The 27687-nt window shown below is 43.3% G+C and overlaps 3 protein-coding genes across 3 annotated transcripts; 2 read left to right on the top strand and 1 right to left on the bottom strand.

The window, feature by feature from the left end:
- Nucleotides 1-245: 245 nt before the first annotated feature.
- On the bottom strand, nt 246-3177 carry CIAO2B (cytosolic iron-sulfur assembly component 2B). The gene is made up of 5 exons (XM_054269376.1): nt 2970-3177; nt 2785-2864; nt 1406-1531; nt 893-938; nt 246-465 (listed from the first exon to the last, which is right to left on the bottom strand). Exons 1-5 carry the CDS (start codon nt 3106-3108, stop codon nt 368-370), a joined length of 489 nt encoding a protein of 162 aa, XP_054125351.1. The 5' UTR covers nt 3109-3177; the 3' UTR covers nt 246-367.
- A 1111-nt stretch (nt 3178-4288) lies between these two features.
- Nucleotides 4289-14065, top strand: LOC128951057 (fatty acyl-CoA hydrolase precursor, medium chain-like). Its single transcript, XM_054296212.1, has 13 exons — nt 4289-4364; nt 4907-5111; nt 5426-5564; nt 5829-5962; nt 6704-6857; nt 7076-7177; nt 8006-8104; nt 8574-8714; nt 9895-9975; nt 10791-10938; nt 11545-11694; nt 13439-13511; nt 13652-14065. Exons 1-13 carry the CDS (start codon nt 4289-4291, stop codon nt 13839-13841), a joined length of 1692 nt encoding a protein of 563 aa, XP_054152187.1. The 3' UTR covers nt 13842-14065.
- Nucleotides 14066-17865: 3800 nt separating this feature from the next.
- LOC128950994 (fatty acyl-CoA hydrolase precursor, medium chain-like) lies at nt 17866-26729 on the top strand. The gene is made up of 13 exons (XM_054296120.1): nt 17866-17946; nt 19050-19242; nt 19907-20051; nt 20494-20627; nt 20963-21116; nt 21993-22094; nt 22922-23029; nt 23691-23831; nt 23916-24002; nt 24978-25125; nt 25311-25442; nt 25768-25840; nt 26260-26729. Exons 1-13 carry the CDS (start codon nt 17874-17876, stop codon nt 26432-26434), a joined length of 1665 nt encoding a protein of 554 aa, XP_054152095.1. The 5' UTR covers nt 17866-17873; the 3' UTR covers nt 26435-26729.
- The last annotated feature ends 958 nt before the right edge of the window (nt 26730-27687 follow it).

The raw sequence follows: 27687 nt of genomic DNA, 5'->3' as shown, positions 1-27687 counted from the left end.
GCATGTAAAGATTTTAACTAAAAGTTATCTCAGTGTACTTGTGAAGTCCAGTGTGCAAAACCCACTTCTAAAGTGCAGCTTATAACTTATTTTTAGTAGTGAGAAACCAGTTAAAAACAGGTTGAAAAAATATCTTTAATGGAAAATTCTACCCATGCAATAACTCATACAATTAAAAAGTCAATTTTTATTGTATTTTTGTAGCTGTCTGTAAGCATAATATTTTTTTAAAGAGCAAAGAAATATTTCCTCAAGAGAATTTAAGTGATTTTATTTCGCTCACAGTTTTATGTAAATTGTAACATCACCACTTATATACAAAATTAGTTGAGTAGACCAGAACAGCAATGATTTCCTCAGCAGGCAATCATGACCGAGCAGACAAACACTGATTCACCACCTCCAGCAGGTGAGAGTTTTCCAAAGCAGCTGCCACCCTCTCCTTATCAGCAAGCTGTTTGTTAACTGCAGGAAAAACCCACAGGAAACATCAGGACAGAGGCACTGGGTGTGCTGAGGCTGAGTGAGCACAGCTCAGGGCGCTGCAGGGCTGGGGATGCCCAGGGCACCCCGGGCTCTGTCTCTGCCACAGCAGCTGGGCAGGAGCTGCTCCTCAGGTGGGACACAAGAAATCCCCTTTTCCTCCCCTTTTCCACGTGCTCAGGCACATAATCAGCGACTGACTGAGAGCACAGCCTGAGGTGTTTAAAGAACACTGCAGCCCAATCTCAGTGACACTCTGTGCTCCTGCTGGGGAGCATCCCCCAGGATCTGGCACAGAAAGTCCCAGACACGGAGCAGATGCTCTGCAGCTCTGGGAACCTCTCTCCTCACTAATTTTCAAGATTAAAACAAATATGAAGACCACACAAGAGAGGACTAAAAGCCTTACCTGCGTGCTCAGAGGCATGTGTTCCTGGTGTTATGTGAACATCCAGCTGAAACAGCAGCACACAAGAAACAGGGGATGAGTTCAACAAAACATTGGCGGATTAAGTTCAAACTAATAAAAATGAAATAGTAACAAAAAGCAGGGAGAAGGGACATTCTTGCCACTATCAGTTAGTCAATATAACAGAATAAAATAAAAGTCTAAAATTGCAGAGTATTCTGCATTTGCAGGTGTCTAAGGTGCTCCAGACAAGGGTGAGAGTTGCCCTCCTGCCTGGCACAGAGCATGCACTGATTGTCCTCAGAGCCCCCTGGCCATGACAACAGCCCCAGAACCTCAACAGCCCCAGAACTGTGTGCTGGTATTTCACCCAGTGCCCTCTCTGCTTCCTGCAGAGTCCCTCACACAAAAATAAAAAAAGCTCTAGTTAATTTTCACTGCAAGCTTGGTTTTTTCCCCCTTTTTTTTTTTAATTTTTCCAAACACCTCCCCCACTTCTGCTTTGATCCCCACCTTGAACCTCTCGGGCAGCGAGCGGAGCAGCTTGACCTTGATGGAGAGGCCGATGAGCGTGGCCATGCTGCAGTGAGGGATGGTGGGCGTGAACTCCACCGACACCGTGCTCTGGGCATCGTCCACCTGCGGGGACACCGCTGTCACCCCTGTGCACTGGCACCTGGCAGTGCTGTCTTAGGTACTACTGGAAATGCAGTTAAACACTATGTAAAATACTATGAATACATTTAAATATTATAAAATATTATATATCATTAATATGTAAATATTATGTTAAATATGTATTATATATACATATTATATTATGATATAAGCATTAAAACTATAACCATTCTAAATATATTTAAATATTATAATATAATATAATATAATATAATGTATAATGTAACATAATTAATATATATTATTTAATATATATTGAATAGGTTTAATATATTATACATTATTATATTTATTATTATACTTAAAATCAATTATCAAATAATATGTATTATTGTGTATTATTTAATATCTAATAGATATTGTGTTATATATTATTAAATATGACCATATTTAGATATTATATTATTCAAATATTATTTAAACATTACATATTTTAATATTATATTGCATTATATTATAATTGGTAAAATTATAACTATCCTAAATATATTTAAATATTATATATTTGAATATTATATTATATTATATTATATTATATTATATTATACGTTGGTTATAATATAACATAATATAATATAATTAATAGATATTATTTCATATATATTGAATTGTTTTACAATATTATACATAATTATATTTATTATCATACTTAATATCAATTATCAATTATATGTACTACTATTATGCATTATTTAATATGTAACTAATATTGTGCTATATATTATTAAATATAATATTTAAATATTATAACTATTTATTATTTAAATATTATAAATTTAAATATGTTATAATTATTTAAATTATCATTATTCTAAATATATTTACATATTTTATATTTAGATATATTATATATTACTTAATATGTAACATAATTAATATATACTATTTAATATATATTGAATAGTTTTAACATATTATACATTATTATATTTATTATTATACTTAATATCAGTTATCAATTTTATGTATTATTATGTATTATTTAATATGTAATTAATATTGTGTTACATATTATTAAATATTATAATATTTATATATTGTATCATTTAATTGTTTATTTGTTATTTAATTATTATTTAAATATTATATATTTAAATATTATATTATATTGATATGATATGATATGATATGATATGATATGATATGATATGATATTATATTATATTATATTATTTATCGGACGGCTGAGGCAGCACATCCCGGCGGGATCTCACTTTCACTCGCATTTGCTCGACGACGTTCAGCTCCTCCAGGGTGAGCGGGTGCTCGGGGTCATTGATGGAGCGGATGAGATGTGCGCGTTAAGGAAAGCGGCGCTGCCCGCTTGGCCCTGCCCTGCCCGGTCCTGCCCTGCCCGGCCCAGCCCGGCCCGGTCCTGCCCGCCGCTCCCGCAGGATATCGAAAATCTCCCGGTCGTCGATGGCGTCGGGCAGCTCATCGTCCTCCTCGCGGGCGGTCACGGGGCGCTCCCCGGAGCGGCGGTAGATGAGCGGGTTCGCGTTCTCCAGCGGAGCCGCGCCCGAGCCCGGGCCCACCATGGCGGCACCGACACCGGCACCGGCACCGGAACCAGCCCGGAGCGGGATCGGCGCCGCACCGGGGCGGGAGCGGGGCGGGAGCGGGAAGGGCCCGGGGCGGGACTGGGAAGGGCTCGGGGCGGGCTCAGGGCGGGAGCGGGAAGGGCTCGGGGCGGGGCGGGCCCGGCTCGGCTCGGCTCCTCGGGCGTGTCCTGGGGCTCTTGGGCTTCCCCGGAGCCCGCCTCGGCCGCAGCACCGGGCTGGAAGCGAATGGAGTCGGCGGCGCAGTGCCCGCCTGGGCTCCGCTCTGCCGAGGATGCTGCGATGCAATTGTTTATCTCATCTGTTCCCTACTCTGAAAAGTCAAACAAAAGAACACCGCGCAAATTTAAACTGGAGTCGTCGAGTGTGGCGATGACATACTTTGGCTTCATGCACCCCTCTAAAAGGAGATTAAGGCAAGAATTTACTGTTTTGATTTGGTTTTCTTCTTTGTTTATTGTTACTTTCTAGTTATTTGTAATCTAGTTCCGGTTCTTGGTGGGGGGCAGGTTAGTGGGTTTTGTTGTTTACTTTCCTTGTCGTGGCGTTTTGGTGCTATTTTTCGTTGTTTTAAGGGGGTTTTAAAGAACTTGATAGCATTTAAGCTCTGTGTTCAAACTTGCCCTGTGTTCTCCGCCGGTGGCGCTGACAGCCGGTGAATGAAGGAGCGATAATCAGGGGCTCTGTTGATAGTCAGGGACTGTATCTCTGATTAGGGGCTGTGTCGATAGTCGGGGCTGTGTCGATAGTCGGGGCTGTATCGATAATCAGGGGCTGTAGCGATAATCGGGGCTGTATCGATTATCAGAGTCTGTATCAATAATCAGGGTCTCTATCGCTGATCAGGGTCTGTATCGCTGATCAGGAGCTGTATCGATAATCGGGGCTGTATCGCTGATCAGGATTTTATCGATAATCGGGGGTTGTATCGCTAATCGGGGCTGTATCGACCATCAGGTGCTGTGTCACTGATCAGGTGCCGTATCGATGATCAGGGTCTGTATCTCTCTCCTGTTTGTTTTTGGCGCTCTGGAGGCGTTGGCTGCCGGTCACGCCGCGGTTCAGCCTCGCTCCGTGCCCCGGCTGCCCTCGCCGGGACCTTTGTCCCCTCCTGTTCCGTATAAAAGCGCAGAGAGCCCCCGGGAGCCCGGGGGTGACCATGGCTCCTGCGAGCCCGATCGCGGTCCTTTGTGCCTGCTTTGGGTTTGTAGCGCTCCTCCTGTGCGGGGCAGAAGGTGAGCTCGGTGGGCTGGTGGTGATCTTGCTGCTGGGGAAGCCACTGCACCGAGTGCCAATGATTTTTACAAAGGCGGTAAATCTCTTCTGCTTTGATTACCAATCTGCCAAAATGCCTTCATGATGCAAAAATTACTGGTTTTGTGAGATGAAACTTTGTGAGATGATTTAATGAAAATAAAGCTTTCTGTCTTTTTTAAAAGGTAGAAAGCAGCAACATTTCTGAATTCTCTAAACAAAATATTTTCAAGATTTTGTTGAATGATAAATTTAGGAAGTGTTAATGGGTTTACTGTTTGCTCTGAAATTTGCTCTTGCAGGGTGACAAAATCCTGCCCTACCTGGCTCCAGATGACACTGGCATGAGGGCTTGGCAGGGAGTGTCTGTCACTCCACCAAAGCAATATGAAGACTGAACAAAATTGAAACGAATAACCTGAAATGTTCTAAATTAAACAATCAGTTAAAAATACTTAATGGAAAAGTCTTTGTGACAGTTATGAAGGTGCAATTTAATTTTTTTTCCTTTTGTTTTACCTAGGACAGAGTGGCGCTGGGCCAGAAGTGACCATTGCACTCGGACGGCTCAAAGGAACACAGACAAATGTGAAGGGCACAGACAAGCTTGTCGATGTTTTCCTTGGAATTCCTTTTGCAAAAGCCCCTCTTGGATCCTTGAGGTTTTCTCCACCTGAACCACCTGAACCCTGGACTGGTGTGAGAGATGCAACTTCTCACCCACCGCTGTGAGAGCTGTTCTTTTGTAGGCAGAGCCTGCCCGTGCTGGTCAGAGCTGTGTTTATTGGGGTGCAGGGGCCTGAGTTGATATTTGGTGGTGGATGCACTGCCAGTACTGCTGGAGTGTTTCTAGTACAGGTGTTGAAATGTGCTTTTACAGGCTGCACCTCTCACTGATTATAGATAAGACAAAATTCAAGCACCCTGTAGGGATTCAGCTGGGTGCAAAAGAAGTTTTCTCTTCTGTTGTTACCTTGATGCTATTGCAGGTTTAGTACTAATAATTGTGCTTTTTTTTTTTTGCTTTTTTTTTTTTGTGAAGCTGTCCTCAAGATCTGTCCCTGTTGAAAACAGCTGAAAAAAACTTCAAAGAAAAGCACCTTGCATTCCAAACTTCTGAGGACTGTTTGTATCTCAGTGTTTACAGCCCTGCTGGCTCAAGCAAGAGGGATAAGTTACCTGTATGTAAACCATTGAACAAGCTTGTGTTTTATAAAGCTTGCAAGTAATGATTGCTCCTAAGAGACTTAACTGCTTTTGAAAATGTGATGCTGCACAAGCAGAAATAATATTAGCATGTAAAATTCCAAGTCCACCAATCTGAAATTCAGCAGCCATCGTGCTTCAGTGTTTTGGTGTTCCTAATTCTCTGACATTGTTTTCCTTTTTCAAGTGAAATCTGCAAACCAGTGCATAAAGGTGTGTCTCACCCTTTTGTTTCCAAGGTAATGGTGTGGATCCATGGAGGCAATTTCATATTTGGTGGTGCTGCTCGCTATGATGGCTCTGCACTGTCAGCCTATGAGAATGTTGTGGTGGTTATAATTCAGTACAGACTGGGACTCCTTGGATACTTCAAGTAAGAACACCTATTTCACTTCGTAAAAAGTACTTGCTGTCATGTTGAAAGCATGGGTAGTTCTGATTGCTAAATGTGCTGAGCTTCTATCGATACTTCCCACTGTTAGAGTGGTTTAAATGTACATAATTCACCAACATCAGGACTTCAGAACACTGAGAAATGTCTGTACATTCCATCTGCATGGTCATGCAGCCTGCTATCAGACCTTAGCTGGGCTTATTTGGTGTTCGGCAGGATGTTTGTTCTGGCCTTTGCTTCCATCCTCTGCTGTGTAAAGCAAAAACTCAGGCAGAGTTAAGGCCAGGGTTCTACCTGAGCAGGGGTGAGCAGAGAATGGAGGGAGTCAGGGGCTGAGGTGTGACCCTGAGGGGCTGTAGGTTACTTTGCACCAAGCACAGAGTGCTGGGGTGGCCTCTGCTGTGCCACTGTCACTGTGCTGAGGAGTGCTCTGTGCTTCCTGAGGTGATCTCTGCTGTGCCACTGTCACTGTGGCACTGCTCTATGCTTTCTGAGATGGCTTCTGCTGTGCCACTGTCACTGTGCTGAGGAGTGCTCTGTGCTTCCTGAGATGGCTCTGCTGTGCCACTGTCACTGTGCCACTGTCACTGTGCCACTGTCATTGTGCTTTCTGAGGCGGCTTCTGCTGTGCCACTGTCACTGTGGCACTGCTCTATGCTTTCTGAGATGGCTTCTGCTGTGCCACTGTCACTGTGCCACTGCTCTGTGCTTCCCTTCCAGCACTGGTGACGAGCACGCCCCTGGGAACTGGGCGTACCTGGACCAGGTCGCTGCCCTCCGGTGGGTGCAAGGAAACATCGAGCACTTTGGTGGAGACCCAGCTTCTGTCACTCTCTTTGGGATATCTGCAGGATCTTGCTCTGTTTTTGCACATGTAGGTACATAGTACATAAAAATAAAAATCTTCAGAAGCTTAATTATGGTTTTTGACAGTGAGTTTAACAGCACATTGGGCGAAATCTGGAGATTTAGCAAATAAAGATGTGTAATTCCCAACTGAATCCAGGAGTTAATAGACTATAACTAGCATAAATTTGTAAGGTAAGGATGTTAGTGTAGAATAAATACTTTTTGTTCTTCCCTTCTTGGCAGGTGTTATCTCCTTTATCTAAGGGTCTCTTTCATAAAGCAATATCAGAGAGTGGAATTATAATTCCACCCAGTAAAAATTTACGTCTTTCAACAGATCTTGAGGTAAGCTCATTTTTTTTTGCATTTTAAAGCCTTTATAGCCTAAAATAGGCTTCTTCTATGGATAGAAGGATACTATATATCTATATAGGATATTTAAAGGGTATATATGGATATCTAAAGGATACTTCTATGTGATAATTTGTTTAAAAGAGAAAAGGGGAAAATGTCATTGTATACCATGCAACAAAGTTGATCCAGTTTATTGTTGCAGCACACCTGTTGAATTTTGGTCTGTTTGGTGTTAGAAATAGATTGGAAAGCTGTATGATTGTAACAGCTGTGGGCTGGCAAAGGCATTTCAGTCACACACATATCAAGCCAGGCAAATGTCCATTTTTATACCCACTATACTTGATACAGTAACTCTGGCATTTATTATGGAAAGTTTATGGACAAGAATCCAGAAGAAGAATTCAGCTTTTTATTGACCTACAGTCTTTTAGGGAGAGCCTTTATGTGAAGTAAATTAATTAAATATAAAAACAACAAAAAAACCCCAAACTTAAAATAAAATCACTTTCTATAAGTGCCTTTTAATATCTTTTCCTGTAATGGCAGACAGTAATAATGTAAATGTTTCTGTATTTTCTTTCCTTATTTGGTTTATGCTAAAGCTTGTATTATCTCTACAGCAAAGTTTGAAAAAACAGTGAATGGAAATACAGCAAGAAAGAGAAGTACAGCAGAATGATTTCACTTTGTGATCAAACAGTAGAACAAAATACTCAAAGGTCTATTCAGCTCACTTAAATCTGCCACTAACAAGCTCTTAACAGCAGCATGTATAATTATTTTATAACAGTGCTTGTCTTTGTTGATAATTTTCAGAAAATTGCCAGTATCTTCAAGTGTGATGCAAGCAGCTCCCTCTCCCTGCTGAGCTGCTTGAGGAAGCAGGAAGCAGAGCACATAGTCCTTAACAGCAAGGTAGGTGACACTTCATGGCAACAGAACTTTTAATGGCTCACTTGCAAAACTTTAGCTCAGCCTCTGATCAGAGTTCATTGATGGTCCGTTCCAAAGTTGATTTTTCTTATCTTTTGTCAAAATACTCCCCAAATGTTGAAGCAATTTCACACATCAATTCTTTCTGGAAGTTTGGCAGTGTCACAGCACCTGTGGAGTTGAGCAAGGCCTGAGCATCCCTGTGTTTTAATGTCAGAACAGCCCAGGATCAGGAACTCTTTACATTCCTCTACACTTGACCCAGCCAGGCCTGCATTTTACACTCTTGTGCCAAACTGAATTTATGTTACAGTGGCTGTAGATACTTGAATTTCTTAAAGCCTTTTTTTGCATTTTGGATGTTCAGTGTGGACATCTTACATGATTCGAAGGAAAAATTGGAAATACTATTAACAACTAATTTGATCTTTTTTTTTTCCTCTTCCTTCAGGAAATCTCATTTCTACCCTTAGTTTTGGATGGAGTGTTTCTTCATAAGCCACCTGAGGAGATATTGGCTGGAAAAGAATTCAATGCAGTCCCGTTCATGATAGGAGTCACCAACAATGAATTTGGCTGGAACATTAGATCGGTGATTTAATGTCTATTCTTTATTGTTATTGTGTTTTTAATGTTTGGGTTAAGTGATAGGACAAGTCTTAGCAGTGATGGAAATACGTACAAGGTAAACATTGCTTAGATCATGGGTCTGCAGTGACCCAGAACCACTGGGTCACAGAGGGTGAGAGAGGCTTCATCCTGCAAGTTAAATTGCATGGACACAGCAGCTGGAACATCAGTTTTGTACAGTGCTTTCTTATCCTACGGATTTAATCCCTCATCCAGGCAGAGAGAGCAAAAGAATGCAACAATCAAGGACTTGTTCCTGAAAGACAAGTACAGCCAATCCTTTCCCCACAAGGCTCTGTAGTCAGGGTTGATGCACAGTGTGCTTAAAAATGTGCCACTGATCACCTTGACCAGCTTCCCCTTGGTATCATAACCTGCAGGAAGAGCTTTCATCTGAGAATCTCACCTGGGGCAGAGTGAGGGCACAATGCACGTGCCCAGCCCATTCTCCTTTCTCATGGGAATTCAATGGGTAACTCCAAAACATGAGCAAATGCTCTCAGTGCACAAAAACTGCAGGAGATGGATTTGTGTCCTCTCCTTTCTTGTCCCTTTCTGTTATTTCCTAAATGTTTCCTTTGTGTAGTACCAAGCATTTGTTCTGAATCTATGAAGCGGCTGTTGCTGGTTGTAAGTCCCAGAAGAACAATGCAAAGTGAAATCTGTTTGAATTTATTTTGCAGACAGAAGAGTTGTTTTATGCAATGCTGTAAAAGAGGAAGAACACTGCATTAGTTTTATTTCAAAGGGCTCAAACAATTGGACTAGAGACAGACTTAACAGTCAGTGACTTCTAAGATCTCCCCCAAGAGAATGACAATAAGCCTGTGAGACAGAAGCAGCTTTTTGCTTCAGCTCTGCCCTCATGTTTTCTAGTCTTACAAGTTTCTTAACATTGAATTAAGGATAAACTATGTATTAGGAGTGGTTTATCTAGAAACCTTCACCAAGACAACGTTTACTGCAGTAAATACAAGCTTTTCAAGGCAGCTGCTGCATTGGGCTGCACTTTTGCATATGAAATGATCCTTTAAAAATAAACACCAGTAGTAAGAATTAATGGAATAATGTAGTTTCAATGTTTAAAATAATGGAGACATTGAATGGTATGCTAATAACATTGTTTTTTTCTCTCTGTACAGACATCAAAAATGAAAGGTTTGAGGGAAATAGGAGATAGAAAATCAATTGCCTCAGCTGTAGAGGTTTTTCTACCAATGATTGTAAGTACTGCTGCACTAACCTAATTTGAGAAGTGAATTTTCTTTTTCTTGTATGTAACAGATTTGGGTCTCACTGCTTGAGTCGTGGTGTTACTGAGGGCTGAGGCCATGGTAGGCTTTGGGGAGAATCCCAGCAAAGTTGACATGACCAGGGTGTATGGAATTACACAGAAATAGGATTGAGCCAGACCTGGCATTTGGGAAAATGCCTTTTTCATTCTAGACCTCAAAGAATACTTTTATCTTACATATTTGTGGGATTACTGTAATAGCTTTCCTAATGTTAAGGTATCTCACGGCTGATCTCCTGCTTTAGGGAGTTTCAAGGTGTATTTTTCAGTATGTTTACATTAAATGTAGCTTTTAAAGTAGTTACTTTGCACTCCTAGTTTTGAGGTGCATCTTTCAAGCAGCAAATTCTAACCCTGAAAATTTACACTGTTTGGAGATCCCACTGGCCTTGTCCTCTTGTCTAATGGTCCATAAATCTTTCAAGGACTGAGAATTTACTTTTGTGATTCCCATCTCTCTTCTCCAGACGAAAACAGAAGCTGAAGATATTGTCAGGAGAAATTGCTGGATCTACACTTATTCCTGCAGAGTTTTAACCCATATAAATCTGATGCAAATTTGACCTAAGGTGGTTGGTTTGTTTGGGTTGTTTTGCCCACAAAAAGCATGAATAAGTTTTGTTTCCCATTAACATGGGTGCTGTCCTGGACATTTGTGCCTTTGCAGAATCTCTGAAGTTTAAAAGACGGCAAATTTAGCTGCTAATTTAGACTGTGATTGTCTGTTTGTTTCTTGTCTCTTAGGATGTACCCTCAGATTTTCTGCCCATGATCTTAGATGAATATCTGGGAGACACAGAGGACCCTGCAGAGCTCCGGGACGGATTCCTGGACCTGCTGGGGGACATGGCAATTGTCATGCCAGCCATTAAAGCACTGAATTATCACAGGGGTAAGCTGATCAGCAGCAGTGGGACACTCAAACCCCCTGCTGCAGGCTGGATCAAATGATGCAGACACAAATCCTGTCATATGTAGACAGCCCTTCTTGAGATTCCCACTGGGAGCAATGATACAGGTCTGCAGGGTTGTGTCCCTTATCTCTGTATAAGTGTGCTTATAATCACAATATATTGAGAGCAGAGCATGATAACACAAGTAAATATTTACTAACTGAAGTATACAGGCTTAAAAATTAAAACATATCAAAGGACCTTCGTCCTTTGGCCCATGGCTGTTTGGGAAATCAGCAACTCTGTGGTCTGTAAATTTTCTGGTGTGTAGGTGTAGACAAGTCATGCCAAGGCATTCCAAAGTGGAAATAATTTGATATTTTGCTTTTTCTATGTTATCTTAGAATGGATCTTCCAAATTTTTTTTGTGTGTGTAAGCTAAGCACTTAATTTTGCATTAAAAGTAGAAGTACATATTTGAATGTAACAATTACACTAGAAATGTGCCCAGTATAAAGCTCTTTTTAAAGCAGTATTTTGAACAGCTGATGACAGCTGAAGTTTATGTATCTCTTCTGTAACTCCCTGTTTGTTATGTCTTGCAGAGTCTGGAGCTCCTACCTACTTCTTTGAGTTCCAGCACCGGGCCAGTGCATTCAGGGACAGCAAACCTGACTATGTGAAGGCTGACCATGGGGATGAAGTTGCCTTTGTCTTTGGGGGGCCATTTCTGGCTGGAGACATCCAGCTCCGCAGTAAGGAACAGACACCACTCGCTCCTGAATGAGTCCTGTAGCCCTGGCATTTTTCTATTCAGTGTTCTATTAATTTCCATCAGATTAAAGTGCATATATTGGCAGTGAGACCAAGCCATAACCCTTTCTCCTGGCCGAATTGGTTTTATGCATTTAAGCATCTTCTCCATCTTCTTTACAGTCTGCCTGTCTGCAGCACAGTCAGTCCCATCTTGTCAGAAATTCAGCAAATAGGGTATTTCCTAGAAAATTCACTGTCACTGTCCCAGCACTGTGATGAATTTTTCAAATAGCTTTGGCTGCAAATTAAATTGAAGGATAGATCAATTAAATTTGCAGGGTGCTTGGGAAGCAGGAAATCCAGGATCTCTTCTTTTCCTGAGGAGTTTAGGCCAGTGTCTCCTCCTTCGAGGAAATCCCATGGGCTGTCCGGCTCCAGAGAATGGGGGACTTGGCTTATTTTGCAGGAAGTGATTCCAGCCATGTTCAGAGCAAGACTTGGAATTCCAGTGTTTCATTGTCTGTGTGAAGATCCAATGGTTAGGTCTGTTTTGCCTCACAATTCAATTAATACTTGAGCATTTATTCCAATGGAACCAATCCACTGAGGGAGGATTAAGGGTGTACTCCTAAAATTTCCATGGGATTCTGGAAGTGCCCTCTGTCAGAATCCCACGTATTTATATTCCAAATGACTCTGCCAGTCACTGAACAATTAAGAAACATGATGCCACTTCTTAAGGAACATAATTAATCCAGCAATATCCTTTAATTACATATGCCTAAGACAGTAGTACTCAGCATGAAGTATTTTCTTTCCTGTGAAACATGTTAGGAACAGTTCTTCTTTTGTCATAGACACAAAGATTCTGCTTATTTTAAGTGAATTCACTATTTGTTTTCTGCTTTTGTTTTTGTGATTTGCACAGTAGTTCATAGTCTCATCAAATATGTACGTCAAAGCCTCCATAAATGAAAGTATTTCCTTTTAACTTCATTGAACTTTGGAGCAATCCACCTGTGTTGTAAAGCCCTTTGTTAATCTGTAACCAGAGCCTTTTCTTTTTTTTTTTTTTTTTACTTACATACCATTGGCACTAGGAAACACTGAACAGCTCTTTTCTTCTTTGCCTGAATTTATCAAGGGCTTTAAGATACCAAACATTTTTCTTAGTGTATTGAGATGCATTTATAATTAAAAACACACAGGAACTGAAATAATTCTCACCTAGTGATACAGTGAGCTTATGTTATGTGTAACTATATTTAAAGAAATACTCTTGAAGTGCTGAGAAATGGAGTGGCACCATCTTGTGTGAGAAAGGAGAAATCTTTGCCTGGTCATGCTCTGAATAATAGGGAGAATTTCAGTCCCACAAAACTAGAATGGGATCCAGGAAACACAGCCATGTGGCCCATTCCTGGAGTTGTACTGGGATGCAGAACACATGGGGGTTTTTTGGTTCTGCTCTGATTTCCTGGAAGGTTACAGGCACATCACCTTATTTCCTTGTTCCCAAACTCCCAGATTTCTACAGTAGGGTAATGATGCTGAAGTCATTCATGAGGAGTGCTGAAATGCCCTGATGCTTGCTGTAGGAGTGATGTTGGCCAGTGGTGTTGCAATTGCCACGTTGGAATTGCCAATTGCCAGCATATTCACAGAGGGAAATCTGCTGCTGCTGTAGGAGCCATGTCCTGATTTCTGCCACACAGAGCAGCTATTCTGTACTGTGTCTTTCAGGTGAAGTTACAGAGGAAGAGAAGAACCTCAGCAGAACTCTAATGAAGTACTGGGCTAACTTTGCTCGAAATGGGTAAGAATCATGAAGTTCATGACAGATACTGCTGCTTTGCACTGGGGAATTGTCTGGTTTACTGATTCAGTCTTAACTTGTGGGATTGAATTCCCCTGTGACTGAAAAGGGCACTCACTCTTCTTTCCTCTTGCTTACAGAAATCCTAATGGAGAAGGTCTGGTTGAATGGCCATCTTACAACCTAAATGAAGAATACTTGCAGATAAATCTACAACAAAAGAAAGACAGAAAGTTGAAAGAAAAGAAGGTAGAATTCTGGAAAAAAGTGATCCTTGAAAAGACAAAGAGCAAAAGCACGCAAAACATGAAGTTTAAATTAGAGTTATAGTTTACAGTCTAAACATGCGCATAATATGCAAAATATTAGAATATTAAAAAATTAATTGAAGTATATTTGAGGATAAAATTGTGTTTCCCTCACCTTTTCTTCACAGTTGTCATACCTGCAATTATTCACTGTAATAATTCCAGTTGATCCTCACTTGTCAAATACAGCTACCAAATTTCCCCAATGCTCATGCTTTTCTGTCACTCCCCATGACTGAAGACAGAATGTAGCAGCAACATTGTTTTAATAAAGGGAAATCAATGAAGACCCAATTTGTGAGTCTCTTGATGCCAAGTTTATTGGTGGTACAGAAGCTTAGGTGTGGTGTAAATACAGAAATGTCCCCTGTGGAAAGAAGATGAAACTACAGAAGGTTCTGCTTTGTCTGTTGGTTTTACAACTGAGACAGGATAGTTCTGACTGCTGTGGTACTTAACCTATAACAGTAGTGCTGGAATTAAGACTTCTCCCAAGTGTTAGAAAAGGGAGAAAAATTCTCCAGTAACCACAATTCTCTGCTTTTAAATCTAGTTGTGCCTCCCCTACAAGGATTAACATTTCTGTCTTTTCCCCAGTGCTTCTCTGTGTGCTCCAGGCTGTCCCCTGTGCCACTGTCCCTGTTTGCACTGGCTCACAGCCTCACTGCCAGCACTGGGTCTGTCCCAGGGCCCCTCCAGGGTGCTTTGGCTGCCAAGAACAAAACTTGCACTCTTCATGGCAGAGTTGTGAATCAGTTCTCTGCCATGTCTTTGTCTGCTGTACCTGGCTCCTAGGCTGCTCCAGCTATCCCATATCACCAAAGGGATACTGGGGACAGACGAAGGTGGTACAGAGACTCCATCATCAGAAGGCATGAAAAGGCACTTTATTATTAGAAATCCACAGTTCTTATAGAAATAATGGTGGACCTAAGACCTGGATTGGCCTTTAGGAATCTTCTCTCACCTATTGGTCAAGAAGGGACAACTCCTCCTTTGACATTAAACAGATGTCAAAGACATCTTTGACAAACAGAGATTGCCTGCCAGGTGCAGAGATTGAGATAATAATTGTTTTAATTCTTTCTCTGAGCTTTCTCACAGCTTCCCAGGAAAATCCTGGGAGAGCTGTGTCTCTCTCTGTGCAGAGGTTATGTAATTACCACAATCCCAGCCACGTTCCTGGTCACTCTGGTGCCTCACAGCAGTGATTCAGCTCCACGCGTCCTACAGGGCAATGAACATCTCTTCCCCCTCCCTTCAGCTCCCCTCTATATCTCTGGAAGAATTTTTAATTGTTCATGGCTAATAATGTCCTACACCAACTAGCTACCCATCCCTTCTTTCCAAATTACTTTACTGGAAGAAGTAGGGTGGGATTTTCTTGCCCAAGTTCTGTTGCCAGGCAGAACTCAGGAGCAGGGTGAGACTGTTTTACCACTGCAGTTTTGGTAAGCAAAACTTCCTCCTAAGCATCTGTCCTCACTTCTTTCTTTTACCTCCTTTGTTATGTGAGTGGAATATAATTTCAAAACAGTTGTGCTAAATCTTCATTGCACAAACCTTTGAAATGTTGTGTCATGTCCATGTTGGGTTCTGACTCTGTCTGGGTTGTTTTAGTGTACTGCATTGTTTATTTTATCCTTTTTTTTCCCTTTCCCTATTAAAGAACTGGTATTTCCTGCTCCCATATTTTTGCCTAAGAGCCCCTTAATTTAAAGTTTATAGCAATTCAAAGGAGTGGGGAGGGTTTACATTCTCCACTTCAAGAGAGACTCCTGCCTTCCTTAGCAGACTCCTGTCTTTCCAAACCAAGACAACTATACTATACAAAAAAACTATCACCCTTGCCAGACAGTCCATATACACACATGGATTCAATTGGTCAATGAATCCAAACACCACCACCACCAGTGTCCAGTTAAGAAACCACTCTTTGGTAAACAATCTCCATAACACATTCCACATGTGCACAACACAGGTGCAGCAAAATGGAGATAAGAATTGTTTTCTCTGAGCTTTCTCACAGCTTCCAAGGAAAATCCTGGGAGATAATCATGTCTCTTTCTGTTCAGAGGATATGTGATTACTACAATATTTGTCTGGTTTTTTTCAGTTATTGAAATCAGGACAGGTAGCCGTTTATTGCAGTACAAAGAGGCGAAGGTCATCATGAAGCAGGAATTTTTTATTGACCTTTGTGCATTATTCACGTATGAATTATGTCACATTATGACTTATGCATTATTCACTGATTGAGGGCAAGTTGCAAAATCTCTTTAATTTAATGCCAAACAGGATTCAAGAATCATATTCACCAGGTATATAGCACTGTCCTCAGATTCTACAAGTCTGTGCCACTGGAGTAAGAGTCTCCACATTTGCAAAGCATATATGGCATGCTTGTAGATCTACCAAAGTATCTCCAGACAAGGCTGAAGGGATCTAAAGTCCCATTTTTTGTTATCTTATCCTACTGTAAGTAGGATGGGCAGAGGTCACAAAAACTGGTCTGCACACACACTATTTTCAGAATGGCTGCTTCTCTAGGCCTGTGGATGGGATGTGGGCTCAGAGTAGTTGCAGAGTGGCTACTTAAGAGAGAATTAGTGAATAGAACAAAGAAGAGAAAAGCTTGGAAACTAAAACAGTAATGAAGGTGGAAAATAAAAGGAAGGTAAATGGGAAAATATAGAGTCTAGTAAAATCAGCAAAGATCAGGTCATAGAAGATAACAAGTCTGTTACATCAAAAGGGGAGAGCAGCAGGTGGAGTACAGGATATTTGGCTTTGCAGCAAAGGACCCCTCCTGTAGCTTGTGTGTCACGAGTGAGCTGAGGCATGAATGCTCACCAGTGTGGGAGCTGAGCCACAAGGAGGAATTCCTGCAGTTCCATCTTGCATGGAAAGAGTTTTCCCTTGCCAGGAACAAAAACAGTCCCAGGTAAGAGGAGACAGTGAGAGAATGCACAGCAGCACCCAAGCAGGCAAACAGAGTGCAGACCTTACTCCAGTGCAGTCCTTCTGAGGTGTCTAGGAAACATTCATCACACACATAGAGGTAAAAGATCATCTATTCTCAGCTGCATCACTGGTACCCCAGCCCCCAGTACCATTAACTGCGTTTAAAAATACACACCTTTATCATTACTGCACAGATTGTATATTCAAACAGTGCAGACTACTCCCAGAACAGTTTAATAGACCTTTAGTGTTACTCTTGAGAATCAAGGCAAAAGGCCTGCCAGGGACCACCTATACGGCCCAAATTCATTGGTACTCTGCACAGCGGGTTTTGTCTTCATTGTTTTCTTCACAGCACTGCCCATCTGGCAGGGCACAGTGAGCACTGGCCGTGCCCTCAGCCTCAGGAGCTGCACCCAGCACAGCCTGGCAGGGCGGGCAGGGCCCTGGGGCAGGGCTCAGGAGCCACCACAAACCCAGCACAGGCTGCAGACACAGCCTGCACTGCTTGGGGTCACCTGCAGTGCCTGCCTCCAGTTTGCCCTGCGAGCAGCCAGGTTAAAGCTGGCTGGGGTTTATCTCCAGGCACTGTAAATCACACATGTGCTTTTCTGAGAATAGAAATGACTCCACGTTTACTTTGGTGAAAGTACACCTGCAGGGCTCTGGTTTGGTCCTGGCTAGGCTGTGTTTCCCACCCGCAGATCTCAGTCCCAAAGGCAGTGAATGGGAGCGAGCAGAGCCGAGGTGCCCCGCAGGTGTGTGCGGGGCAGGCTGAGCAAAGCCTCCCCCGGGGCCGCAGCCGGAGGTGCTGCAGCAGCAGGACAGCGCTCCCGGCAATGCCGGGCCGTTTGCAAAGCGCTTGGAGGCCGCGGTGCCCGGGATTGCGGCACTGCCGTGGCAAAGGAGCGCTGGGGAGGCAGCAGGAGCCCCGCGGGCAGGAGGGCTCCCCGCTCCCGGGCCGGGCCCGGCAGTGCCGGCCTGGCTCGCAGCCCGAGCGCTGCCTCGCCTCAGCCGGGTTTGCCTTGCGTAAGGCGGCCCGGGCCCAGCCTATAAAGGCCCGGCCCGCGGGCTGGGGGCCAGTGGCACCATGGCAGCTGCGAGGGACACGGCGCGGCTGGCCTGGATCCTCTGCCTCGGGGCCGCGGCGCTGGTGGCCACAGGTAAACACCGGGGATACGGCCCGGGGCAGCTGCAGGACAGAGGGCACCTGCAGCTGCCTCCGGGGCCAGCCGAGAGCCGGGCACAAACCCTGGGCTGGGATGGGCACAAACCCTGGGCAGGGATGGGCACAAACCCTGGGCCGGGATGGGCAAAACCCTGGACAGGGATGGGCACAAACCCTGGGCAGGGATGGGCACAAACACTGGGCAGGGATGGGCACAACCCTGGGCTGGGATGGGCACAACCCTGGGCAAGGATGGGCACAAACACTGGGTTGATATAGACACAAAGGCTGGGCAGGAATGGGGACAAACCCTGGGTCGGGATGGGCACAAACGCTGGGCTGATATAGACACAAATCCTGGGCAGGGATGGGAACAAAGCCTGAGCTGATCTGGACACAATCCCTGGGCTGAGGCAGGTACAAACATTGAGCAGAGATGGGCACAAACCCTGGGCTGAGCTGGGCACACAAATTGAGCTGCAGTCGTAAAAATTTCATTACAGTTTTTAATCTGCTTTCAGTCATTTGTTTTACTTGCCTTCTTTACAATAAGAAAAGTCATATCCCATTCCCAAAATCTTGCCTGCTGAGGCTGCACAGCCACAGTACCACATCTGTATTTGATGTTAGAACTTTCCCACATGGGGTTAAAATGGGTTTTTATCTAACAACCCAGGGCAAAAAAATAATAGTAAGATCTCCATGCAACCACTAATCTGTTATCGGTAAGACAATACAAATTATATACCTGAAGGAGATGGATATTGAGGCCAATCAAAATGAAGCCTGAAATAATATCAGCTCTACTGATTTAATAAAGGTATAATGATAATTTATCAGAATAAATTTAAAATTACATTTAAAAAAATAAAATAAAATTTAAATTAAACAAATTTAAATGAGCAAACACTAGTGATCAAATTAGTAAAATAAAATAGCATATTAAGATAGTATAGTGTTAAAGCTCATGGGAGTTTGTGGAAGCTTTATGTACAAAAACTACTTGTCTAAGAGCACAAAAGGTGTACATTTAAGTAGCAAATGTAGCAATTACTTACAACCAGAGCAGTGATGTGATTCTGTGCTGCTGTCCCACAGAACAACCAGAAGCAGAGACCAAATACGGGAGAGTGCGAGGGTACCAATTCCACGTGGACACAGCTGAGAGGACTGTAAATGTCTTTTTGGGACTTCCTTTTGCTAAGCCTCCCGTTGGATCACTGAGGTTTTCTGAACCCCAGCCACCTGAGCCATGGGAAGGTGTCAGAGACGCCACTTCCTATCCACCAATGTAAGGCCATGACCAAACCACTGACCCTGTCATGATGTTAAACTCTGGGCACTTCCAGGACTCTGATGTGCTCACAGGGCCATCCATGAAGACAAATTCCTTGGTGCCCCCTCGTTGCACCTGCAGCTGTCCCAGTGGATGCATTTCTAAAGACACTCTGGGAGCTGCTCTCTGTGCCAGCAGCTGCTCTCTGACAGGCATCAGAGAGAGCTGAGATGGAGCAGCACTTACAGACAATGCTCTGCCTCAGGAGCACTTGGCCAGCCCTTACCAATCACTGGAAACCTTTGGAGCAGGGACAGAAAGGAGCTGAGGAAATGTTGGAATACAACGTTAGGGGGAAACTGCTGAGTCAAGTGCTTAAAAGGGCACATAGGAAATGCACAGCAATTCCAATCTACCTTGTAAATGTCTCACTCCCTTGAGTTGTTCTACTGGCCCTGTTTAGTGTCTCAAGTCCAATATCTACCATTGCAAAGTAAAAAGCTGTTGGAGACTTCAAATAATTCATTTAGATTTGCATATGTATTTCACATACCAATCTAAACGTGTGCTGCAGATCAGTTTCTGCTTGGCACTTTGTTGTGGAAGTGCAAAAATGTTTCTCTTCACAGCTTTCAGGATTTAGTGAATTCGCTTGCCTGTTACTTTTGCATTTATTCAGGTGTCTACAGGACCCAATACTAGGACAGTTTGCTTCAGATATGGCTACCAACAGAAAAGAGAAAGTTCCTCTGAAAGTGTCTGAGGATTGCTTGTACCTAAATGTCTACACACCTGTTTCTACCGGAGAAAAGGAGAAGCTGCCTGTAAGCAAAATCCTTACAACACCTTCAGCAAAATTATCTGACAGGAAAACTTCAATCTCTGCCATGAGCAGACATGCAGGGGACTTTTGTAGTGATGAACAACTTACATGCTTTGTCCCAGCAAATATTAGCTGGAATTAAAGAAGCACAAAATCCTATTTTACAAGTAAAATTGTATTGCCATTTAGCTAAGCAGTGGTTGATTTAATTCAAAGGATCAGTCCAAAGTCACAGGGCTCTGACACAGTGTAAACATTTAACAAAAGCAGTGCCATTTTGTAGCCCTGCAGGCCTCAGATTTGAATGATTTCTGCAATTTGTGAAATGTATTCAGAAAGAATAGGAGTGAAGTAGCACAAAATGTTGTATCATGGGCTATATTTAGTTTTTCTCAGTGGGGGCTCTTACCTGAGCTGGGTTGATCCTCTGTTTCTTTTTCCAGGTCCTAGTATGGATCCATGGAGGTGGATTAGTTATTGGAGCAGCTTCATCATATGATGGTTCAGTATTTGCAGCATTTGACAACGTGGTGGTTGTAACAATTCAGTACAGACTCGGTATTGCTGGATATTTTAGGTAAGTTGGTTGATGTCAGTTTTTCCCAAGTGATTTCCAAAAGGATGTGTGCAAAGCCTTTGTAAAGAGAAGTGCAGAAGACTTGCTTATGCAAAGAAACATTTCTGAACTGCACCTGCAGCACTGGGGATGATTTCCAGTGCCAAGGCAGCTTCCAGGTCTGTTCTTGTGGGGCTGCTGCTCCAATGTCAGGGGTGCCCGAGCCATCCATTTGTCAGTCTTGGAGGGAAGTTCTCTGTAGAGAATGGCAGATGATTTCTCACACCACAGACTGTGTTTTCCTCTGCCTCTTGGCTTGCATTGAGCACTTGAACAAATCTGTTCTGTCCCTGCAGCACTGGTGATGAGCATGCCCGAGGTAACTGGGGATATTTAGACCAAGTGGCGGCTCTTCGCTGGATTCAGGAAAATATCATGCATTTTGGAGGAGATCCAGGATCTGTCACTATCTTTGGAGAATCTGCAGGAGGAATCAGTGTTTCTGCTCTTGTAAGTTCCCAGTAATCACGAATTGTAATTACTTGGGGGAAAACCCCTCCATCCATTTTCAGTATCTGCATGGGAAGTCAGCGAGAGAAAAGGGACAGGGTTACAGTGACACATCACCTGGGTCTTTGATAACACAACAAAGCAGAACAACACAGATTTTTAATGATAATAATTTGTCCTTTTCATACTCAAATGCTGTGGTGAAGTAACAGAATGTTATTACTCATCTGTTGAATTAAACTCTCATTTGTTTGGGATGTTTTTTTCAATGTCAAAAACCCCTCAAAGTCTAATTTAATGAGAAAAGTCCTTTAGGAGGAGTTGTGCACTCTTGCCCAATTTCTGTTTGCTTTGACAGCCACATGTGCCAAGTGATTGAGGTGAATAGTTCTGGCAGCTGGTGCAGCCCTGCAGTTTGTGACCCTGTGATTGTGTAAAATCTTTACTCCAACACAGAGCACATTGGCCGTGACTCTCTCCTTCTCCAGTCGCTCCCACTTTGGTACAGCTCACACAGCCCAGCCAGGCTTCCTTGTACCTGGCATGCACATCCCTGCTTCCCGTGGCCAAAAGCTCTTTCCTGCCCTTCTGCAGCAGAGCCAGCCTGCCTTGGGCACATCCCATCTGTACCTGCCCTGCAGGGTGCTGCTGGGAGGCCCTGGGAGCAAAGGGCAGGGGAGGGAAAGGCCCTGAGCTCCCCATCCCTGCCAGCGCTGCCAAAGCACTTTGCACAGCTGGGCTGTGGCCAGAGGCTGCACAGGGACACTCTTAGCACATGGGCTTTCAAAATGCCCCCAATGGCCACTGCTGATACTGAAACCCAAAATCCCAGGGGAGAACACACTGCTTGTCATGCTTGTCCTTGCTTTCTCACAGGTCTTATCTCCCCTGGCCAAGGGCTTGTTCCACAAGGCCATTTCAGAGAGTGGCACAGCAGCCCTGGGCTTGTTCACTGACCAGCCTAACGAGGAAGCACAGGTGGGTACTTGTGGTAATTTTAATTCCTTTTTCCAGATAGTTCTGCATATCTTAAACTGTTCAGTCCAAAGTACTGAATCATGTGAATTCACATTTCTTGTGAATCAAAGGAGTCATTAAAGACAGTATTTCTGTGTGCAAATAGTACATGTTTAATGATGTGTTGCTTTTCAAACACCCAGATATACCCAATAAGAGAAAAATGTAAAGTCAAGGAATATTGTAACATGTAGTGTCTTCAAAAAACCTGAACTTATACTTTTTTGCTGCAAAAGAGTATCAGACTCTGAATACTCTACCCCTCCTGTTTGATGCCTGTAGTGTGCAAATAAACAAGACTTTATTCAGCTTTTTTTAAATTTGAGAACTACAGGCTTCCAGCCCTTTCTTTTCACTTCAACTGCAAGGAACAATTTCCAGAACCTGGAAGCTGGTACATCAAAGAGACAGCTGTCTCTAATGGCAGCTCTTGCTCCAGCCAAAACAGCATCACCAAGAGTGGTAGAATGTGCTCTCTGTTGCCATGCAGATGGTTTATTCTCTAACTCCTTTATGTCACCCAGCCTTCTCAGCCCAGCCTGTTATTTACCAGCATTGTCTCAGAATATTTCTGTATCAAGAAAACCTGGAGGCAGAGGTTTTCCCCTCCTGCCCAGCCCGTGGTGTGAAGGATTGTGAGGGCTTCCAGTGCCCTCCCTCAGGAGCTGGGACAAGCCAGGCTCCAGCATCCTTTGTGCAGGAGCTTTGGCTGCTCCTGCCACACTCAGTGTCTCATAGAGCCAGACAGAGGAAATGTGTCCAAAACTGTTTGTTCTCACTGCTTGCAGAAAATTGCTGCTGTCTCTGGCTGTGAAAAATCCAGTTCAGCTGCAATGGTTGAATGCTTGAGAGGAAAAACTGAAGAAGAACTGCTACAGATAACACTGAAAATGGAGGTGAAATAATTCTTCTTGCATTTAAATGACAGTGCGAATCTTTTAATCCCAGAGAATACCCTTGATGGGCAGTAATATTAGGAGAACCTGAAGTGGATGTAAAAGCTGACGTTCTTGACTTTTTCAGGACATGACAGCACTGCAGATCTGCAGTGAATTCTTGCCTGAAAAGTGCAAACAGGTTCCTGCCCTTCATTCTGCATTGCACTTGGAGCTACCTGTGGGTTGCTGTCATGCTCAACTAGGGCAAGGAAAAGAAAATGAGACAGATGATTCTGGAGAACCTGAAAATCAAATAATATATTATGTCCTACCTAAAAGTTCTTATCACATTGCTTATGTACCTTTGAAATTTCAATAGAGAAGTGGTTTTCCCCCACTGTTCCACATATCCATGACCATAATTAACTAAGGAAAGATGTAAATTCAGCATAATAACTTCTGCTTCACAAACATTAGAAATATAATGTTAATCTTCACAGAACCTCCTGCCTAGTGCAGAAAAGCAGTCAGAGAAAATGTTAAGATGGCTTGGATAGCATTAGGTTTTGTATTTTCATTTGGCTTCTCTTTGGAACTGCAGTTAAAATCTGAACATTTTTCGGAAGTAAAATGAATGCACTAAAGAAGCTTTCTTTTTCCTTTTTCACTTTTTGTTCAGGATATCTTTTTCATCAGTGCATGTGTAGATGGTGTATTTTTTCCAAAGAGTCCTAGGGAATTACTCTCTGAAAAATCAATCAATGCTGTCCCATACATCATAGGAGTAAATAACTGTGAATTTGGATGGGGACTTCCTATGGTAAGAGAATTATAGTGTTGATCTTAAAACATCATTTTATAAACAGAGGCTGTTTTATTAAGTATCATTCTCTGTATCACACAGCTGATGAAATTTCCGCCTCTTGTGGATGGTCTGGATAAAGATGTTGCACGTCAAATTTTACAGAGCAACTTAGCACTAATCATTAAGGTAAGAGACCAGTTTCAGAATATCCCAGTGCTGCTGCTTGGCTGGTCTGCCTGGTTTTACCCCTGGAGGGACACATTTCCCAGGGAAATGCCATTGTGCTGGACAGCTCCCTGAATTGGGGCAGAAACAGGCACACAGGTGCTGCACTCCTGCAACCTCCAGTCACTGGAAATACTCTCTGCATTCCCAGCCTAAATGCCCCACTTCTTCAAAAGGAGTTCTGTGGGAATGCAGGAGTGATGCAGGTACATAAACAAGGTCGCTTGGACATTGTAGATACCCCCAGGTCAGGCAAGACATGCAGAGCAGCAGCAGGTCTGGCAGGAGACCTATGGGACACAACCTCCTAAAGCAGTAGCTGGGCACTGGAAAGGAAAGCCCGAGATGTTTGGGGTGCACTGACACCTTCCTTCAGGTTTCTCGAGGTTTTGCTTCCCTGTAATTTACAAATCTCTTGGCTTTGTGGTGCCTTTGTGCTCTTCTGAAGCTACTCCATAGAAAAGTACAGATTATGAGGTAAGAATTAAGGACCCTAGAAGCAGGGCCAGTACTTGCAAGGATCAATCAATGACACAAAGATTCACCATGAACTTGGAAATGCAGAGCCCAGGCTTGTTCTGAAAAGCAGAGATATGGTCATCGACAACAATCAATGGATTTGATGAAATGCAGCAGGATTTCTGTGCTCTTGTGAAGGTGTTTGCACAGAAGAGACAAGAGTCAGCATCACTGACTGCTACTTATCTAAAGGTGGTTGATCCTTTGATCTTGCATCCCTCTTGTCCCCAAGATCACCTGTACCCACAGCTGTGTAACTCCACTCTGAGCTCTGAGCCACACTCTGACACAGCTGGGGATTTTCTCTGAAAGCTCTTGGTGAGGATTAGCCAGGGATGTGCAGAGGCCACACTCACCCACTGCCGTTGTTCCTTACAATATTCATCATCATTATAATACTTTTCATTGCTGTTTCAGGGTCTTACATCTGAAGTTGCTGACAGAGTGTACAAGGAGTACATGGGGGATGCAGAAAGCCCTGCCCAGGTCCGAGATGGCCTCCTGGATGCATTGGGAGATGTCTACTTTGTCATCTCATCTGTGGAAGTGGCCAGATCCCACAGAGGTACCCAGCAGCTTCAGAACAGCTGTACAATTCTGTCTGGGGGTGGTGTGGACAGTGTGCTGCACTTTTCAGTATCCAGAAAACTGGTAGTGTTTTCACTTAACCAAAACAGTTTTTCATGAATATTTATCATCTGTGGAGCAGTGTTTTCAGCTCTCAAACCAGCACTTTTCTGTATCCTCTAGATGCTGGCAACCCAGTCTACTTTTATGAATTCCAACATCGGCCGAGTTCCGTGGAAGGTTTGGTACCAGAGTTTGTAAAAGCAGATCATGGAGCTGAGGTTGCCTTTGTCTTTGGAAAGCCATTCTTAGCTGGTGATGTACCCATATTTCCTCCATCTTCCTTTTAGACCCTCATTACTTCTCACTTCAATTACCGCAGGTCTTTAGAATAGAAGTTCTCTCTTATATGTATTATAAACACTATACTTATTATTAGCATACCTTATATATCATAAGCATCATTATGAGCATAACCATCTTCTGTCTTCAGTAGCAGATACTTTGCATTACATCATTCATCTGCAGGTCTTTGCTAGAAAAACCTCCAACACCTCATGGCAACCAGAAGTGTTGCAATGATACAGCTGATACTCATTAGTTATTTTCTAATGTGGCCCTTCCATCTCTCCCTTTGCAGGAGGTGCTACAAAAGAAGAAAATGAACTTAGCAGAACTGTGATGAGATACTGGACCAACTTTGCTAAAAATGGGTGAGAATCACAGTGCTAATTACAGCTCAAGTTCAGTCTGTGCTGCCCAGAACATACTTACCTGCCTGAAGCAGTACTTATGTGGTGCTTCCTAAAATTTGACAGAATTTAAGAGAAATATTGAAGCAATTTATCTTCTTAAAGGTCTTTTTTAAAAAACCAGCAAAAATGAGGAAGAAAAAAATCTAAGGGCAGTTACTCCATCAGCAATGGAGTTTTAGATTTAAAAGGAATGGCAACTTTTACACTGTTGCTGTTCCACTGATGACCATTTTCATAAAATACTGTCCATTTATTCAGGTACCAGAATCACATCAGCTGGACTCACCTGCTGGTTTTCTGAAATGCTCTGAACCTGAGCAGTCTGACAGCAATGGATTGGCAAATGGAGAGCTAACTTTTCCTTCTGTTATTTCCAGAAATCCCAACGGGGAGGGCTTGGTCCATTGGCCTCAGTATGACCTGGAGGAAAAATACCTGGGAATAGACCTGGAGCAAAAGGCAGCAGAGAAACTGAAAGAACACAGAGTGGAGTTTTGGGCACAGCTCATGAGACAAAGTCAGACTGGAAGGAGAAAACACACAGATTTATAAGATCTGTGGGGGGCACAGTTTGCTTTTAAAACCCAAAGGAAAGTCAAAGAAAATGAGTTTGTCAGCATACAGAGTAATAATCACCTTCGTACTCACTGTTGTGTAATCTTCTGTCCTAATCACAGTGAAGGGAGAGAAACAAGGGACATTCAGAATGTTTGTCAGACTGAAAATCACTATTTAATGAAGCAACCAGAAAAAACCCCCCACAATCTGTCTGGGTCCAGACAGACCATGGTACCTACTCAGTGCATATCAAAAGTGAATACTGAGGTGGGAATGGGAACATGAACTGAAATCTATAGGACATGATCAATACAGAATATACCATAGGTGTCAGGGTATTTTATATGCTTATTCCCTTCTTCTTTCAGAAGGGCATGGTCAGTTGTCCTTCCTAGAGACTCTTTCTGCTTTCTTGAACTGGAAATAGCTTGTAGGCAGCAGAGCATCCATCAAACTACGTCTGTGAGGTGAGCCTGACATCTCACAAAAGAGGACAGAAAATCCCTACCTGTTTTATTGCTTTGTGAATTGTTCTAAATAAATGGTGCTTTGATTTTTTGGAACTTCCTTTTCTTTCACTTAACTGATGGAGGCTCATTCCGAGAGGCCAAGGCACACGCGAGAAGCCAGAAACGTGCCCAGGTTCTTTCTTCCACCCAAATGGTTTCAGGTATGAACCTTTGCAGGTGTCTGTGCAGGACCTGAGGCTTAAGGCTCTTCCACAGCCTCTTCTGGGCTGTGACTGTGTGCCCTTCACCCCTTCCTGGCAAATGCCCGGTGCAGGGGCTGCAGGAGGACGCAGTGCTGGCAGGACAGACGCCCAGAGAGGCAGAGGGGACAGCAAAGGCTGGTGGTGCTCCCTGCACGTTGTTGGCTCAGCAGCACCAGAGAGAAGATCTGCTGACATGCAGAGTGTGCACCCCCAGCCTCCCCCAGCTGGGGAAGGGCTCAGGGCACAGCGGGAGGGAAGTGGCTTTTTTGCCAACTTACATGGCAAGCAGGACACAAAGGGACAATGTGGGAATCCAGGAAGCCAGGAGAGCTCTCCTGATGGCCACAAACAAACAAACAGCCCTACTCCAACTCCCCCTTGCACTGGTGCCCAGCTCCCACATCCCACAACACCTGGGGGCTCTCACAGGGACAGCCCAAGCTCCTGCTGCAGCTGGTGACCCTTTGTAGGTGTCTTCTTCTTCCTCCTCACCCCTGGCTTCACTTGCTTTTGCACACCTGTGGATCTCAAGCAG

This window comes from Melozone crissalis, unplaced genomic scaffold (genome assembly GCF_028551555.1).
Source record: "Melozone crissalis strain CALT ecotype California unplaced genomic scaffold, PUWL_Pcris_2 ptg000007l_1, whole genome shotgun sequence".
Lineage (NCBI taxonomy): Eukaryota > Metazoa > Chordata > Aves > Passeriformes > Passerellidae > Melozone > Melozone crissalis.
The sequence above is the reverse complement of the archived record's forward strand: the minus strand, read 5'-3'. Positions and strand labels throughout refer to the sequence as shown.

What these genes read in the sequence shown, in the direction of transcription:
- CIAO2B (XM_054269376.1), bottom strand. Translation starts at nt 3,108, where the DNA reads ATGGTGGGCCCGGGCTCGGGCGCGGCTCCGCTGGAGAACGCGAACCCG. An exon ending in TCGAGCAAATGCGAGTGAAA is followed by an intron (nt 1,532 to 2,784) that starts GTGAGATCCCGC and finishes GTGTCCCCGCAG; the next exon opens with GTGGACGATGCCCAGAGCAC. An exon ending in ACATGCCTCTGAGCACGCAG is followed by an intron (nt 466 to 892) that starts GTAAGGCTTTTA and finishes TTTTTCCTGCAG; the next exon opens with TTAACAAACAGCTTGCTGAT.
- LOC128951057 (XM_054296212.1), top strand. Translation starts at nt 4,289, where the DNA reads ATGGCTCCTGCGAGCCCGATCGCGGTCCTTTGTGCCTGCTTTGGGTTT. An exon ending in TTGGCTGGAACATTAGATCG is followed by an intron (nt 8,715 to 9,894) that starts GTGATTTAATGT and finishes CTCTCTGTACAG; the next exon opens with ACATCAAAAATGAAAGGTTT. An exon ending in TGGAGACATCCAGCTCCGCA is followed by an intron (nt 11,695 to 13,438) that starts GTAAGGAACAGA and finishes TGTGTCTTTCAG; the next exon opens with GTGAAGTTACAGAGGAAGAG.
- LOC128950994 (XM_054296120.1), top strand. Translation starts at nt 17,874, where the DNA reads ATGGCAGCTGCGAGGGACACGGCGCGGCTGGCCTGGATCCTCTGCCTC. An exon ending in GAGAAAAGGAGAAGCTGCCT is followed by an intron (nt 20,052 to 20,493) that starts GTAAGCAAAATC and finishes TTCTTTTTCCAG; the next exon opens with GTCCTAGTATGGATCCATGG. An exon ending in ACCAACTTTGCTAAAAATGG is followed by an intron (nt 25,841 to 26,259) that starts GTGAGAATCACA and finishes TGTTATTTCCAG; the next exon opens with AAATCCCAACGGGGAGGGCT.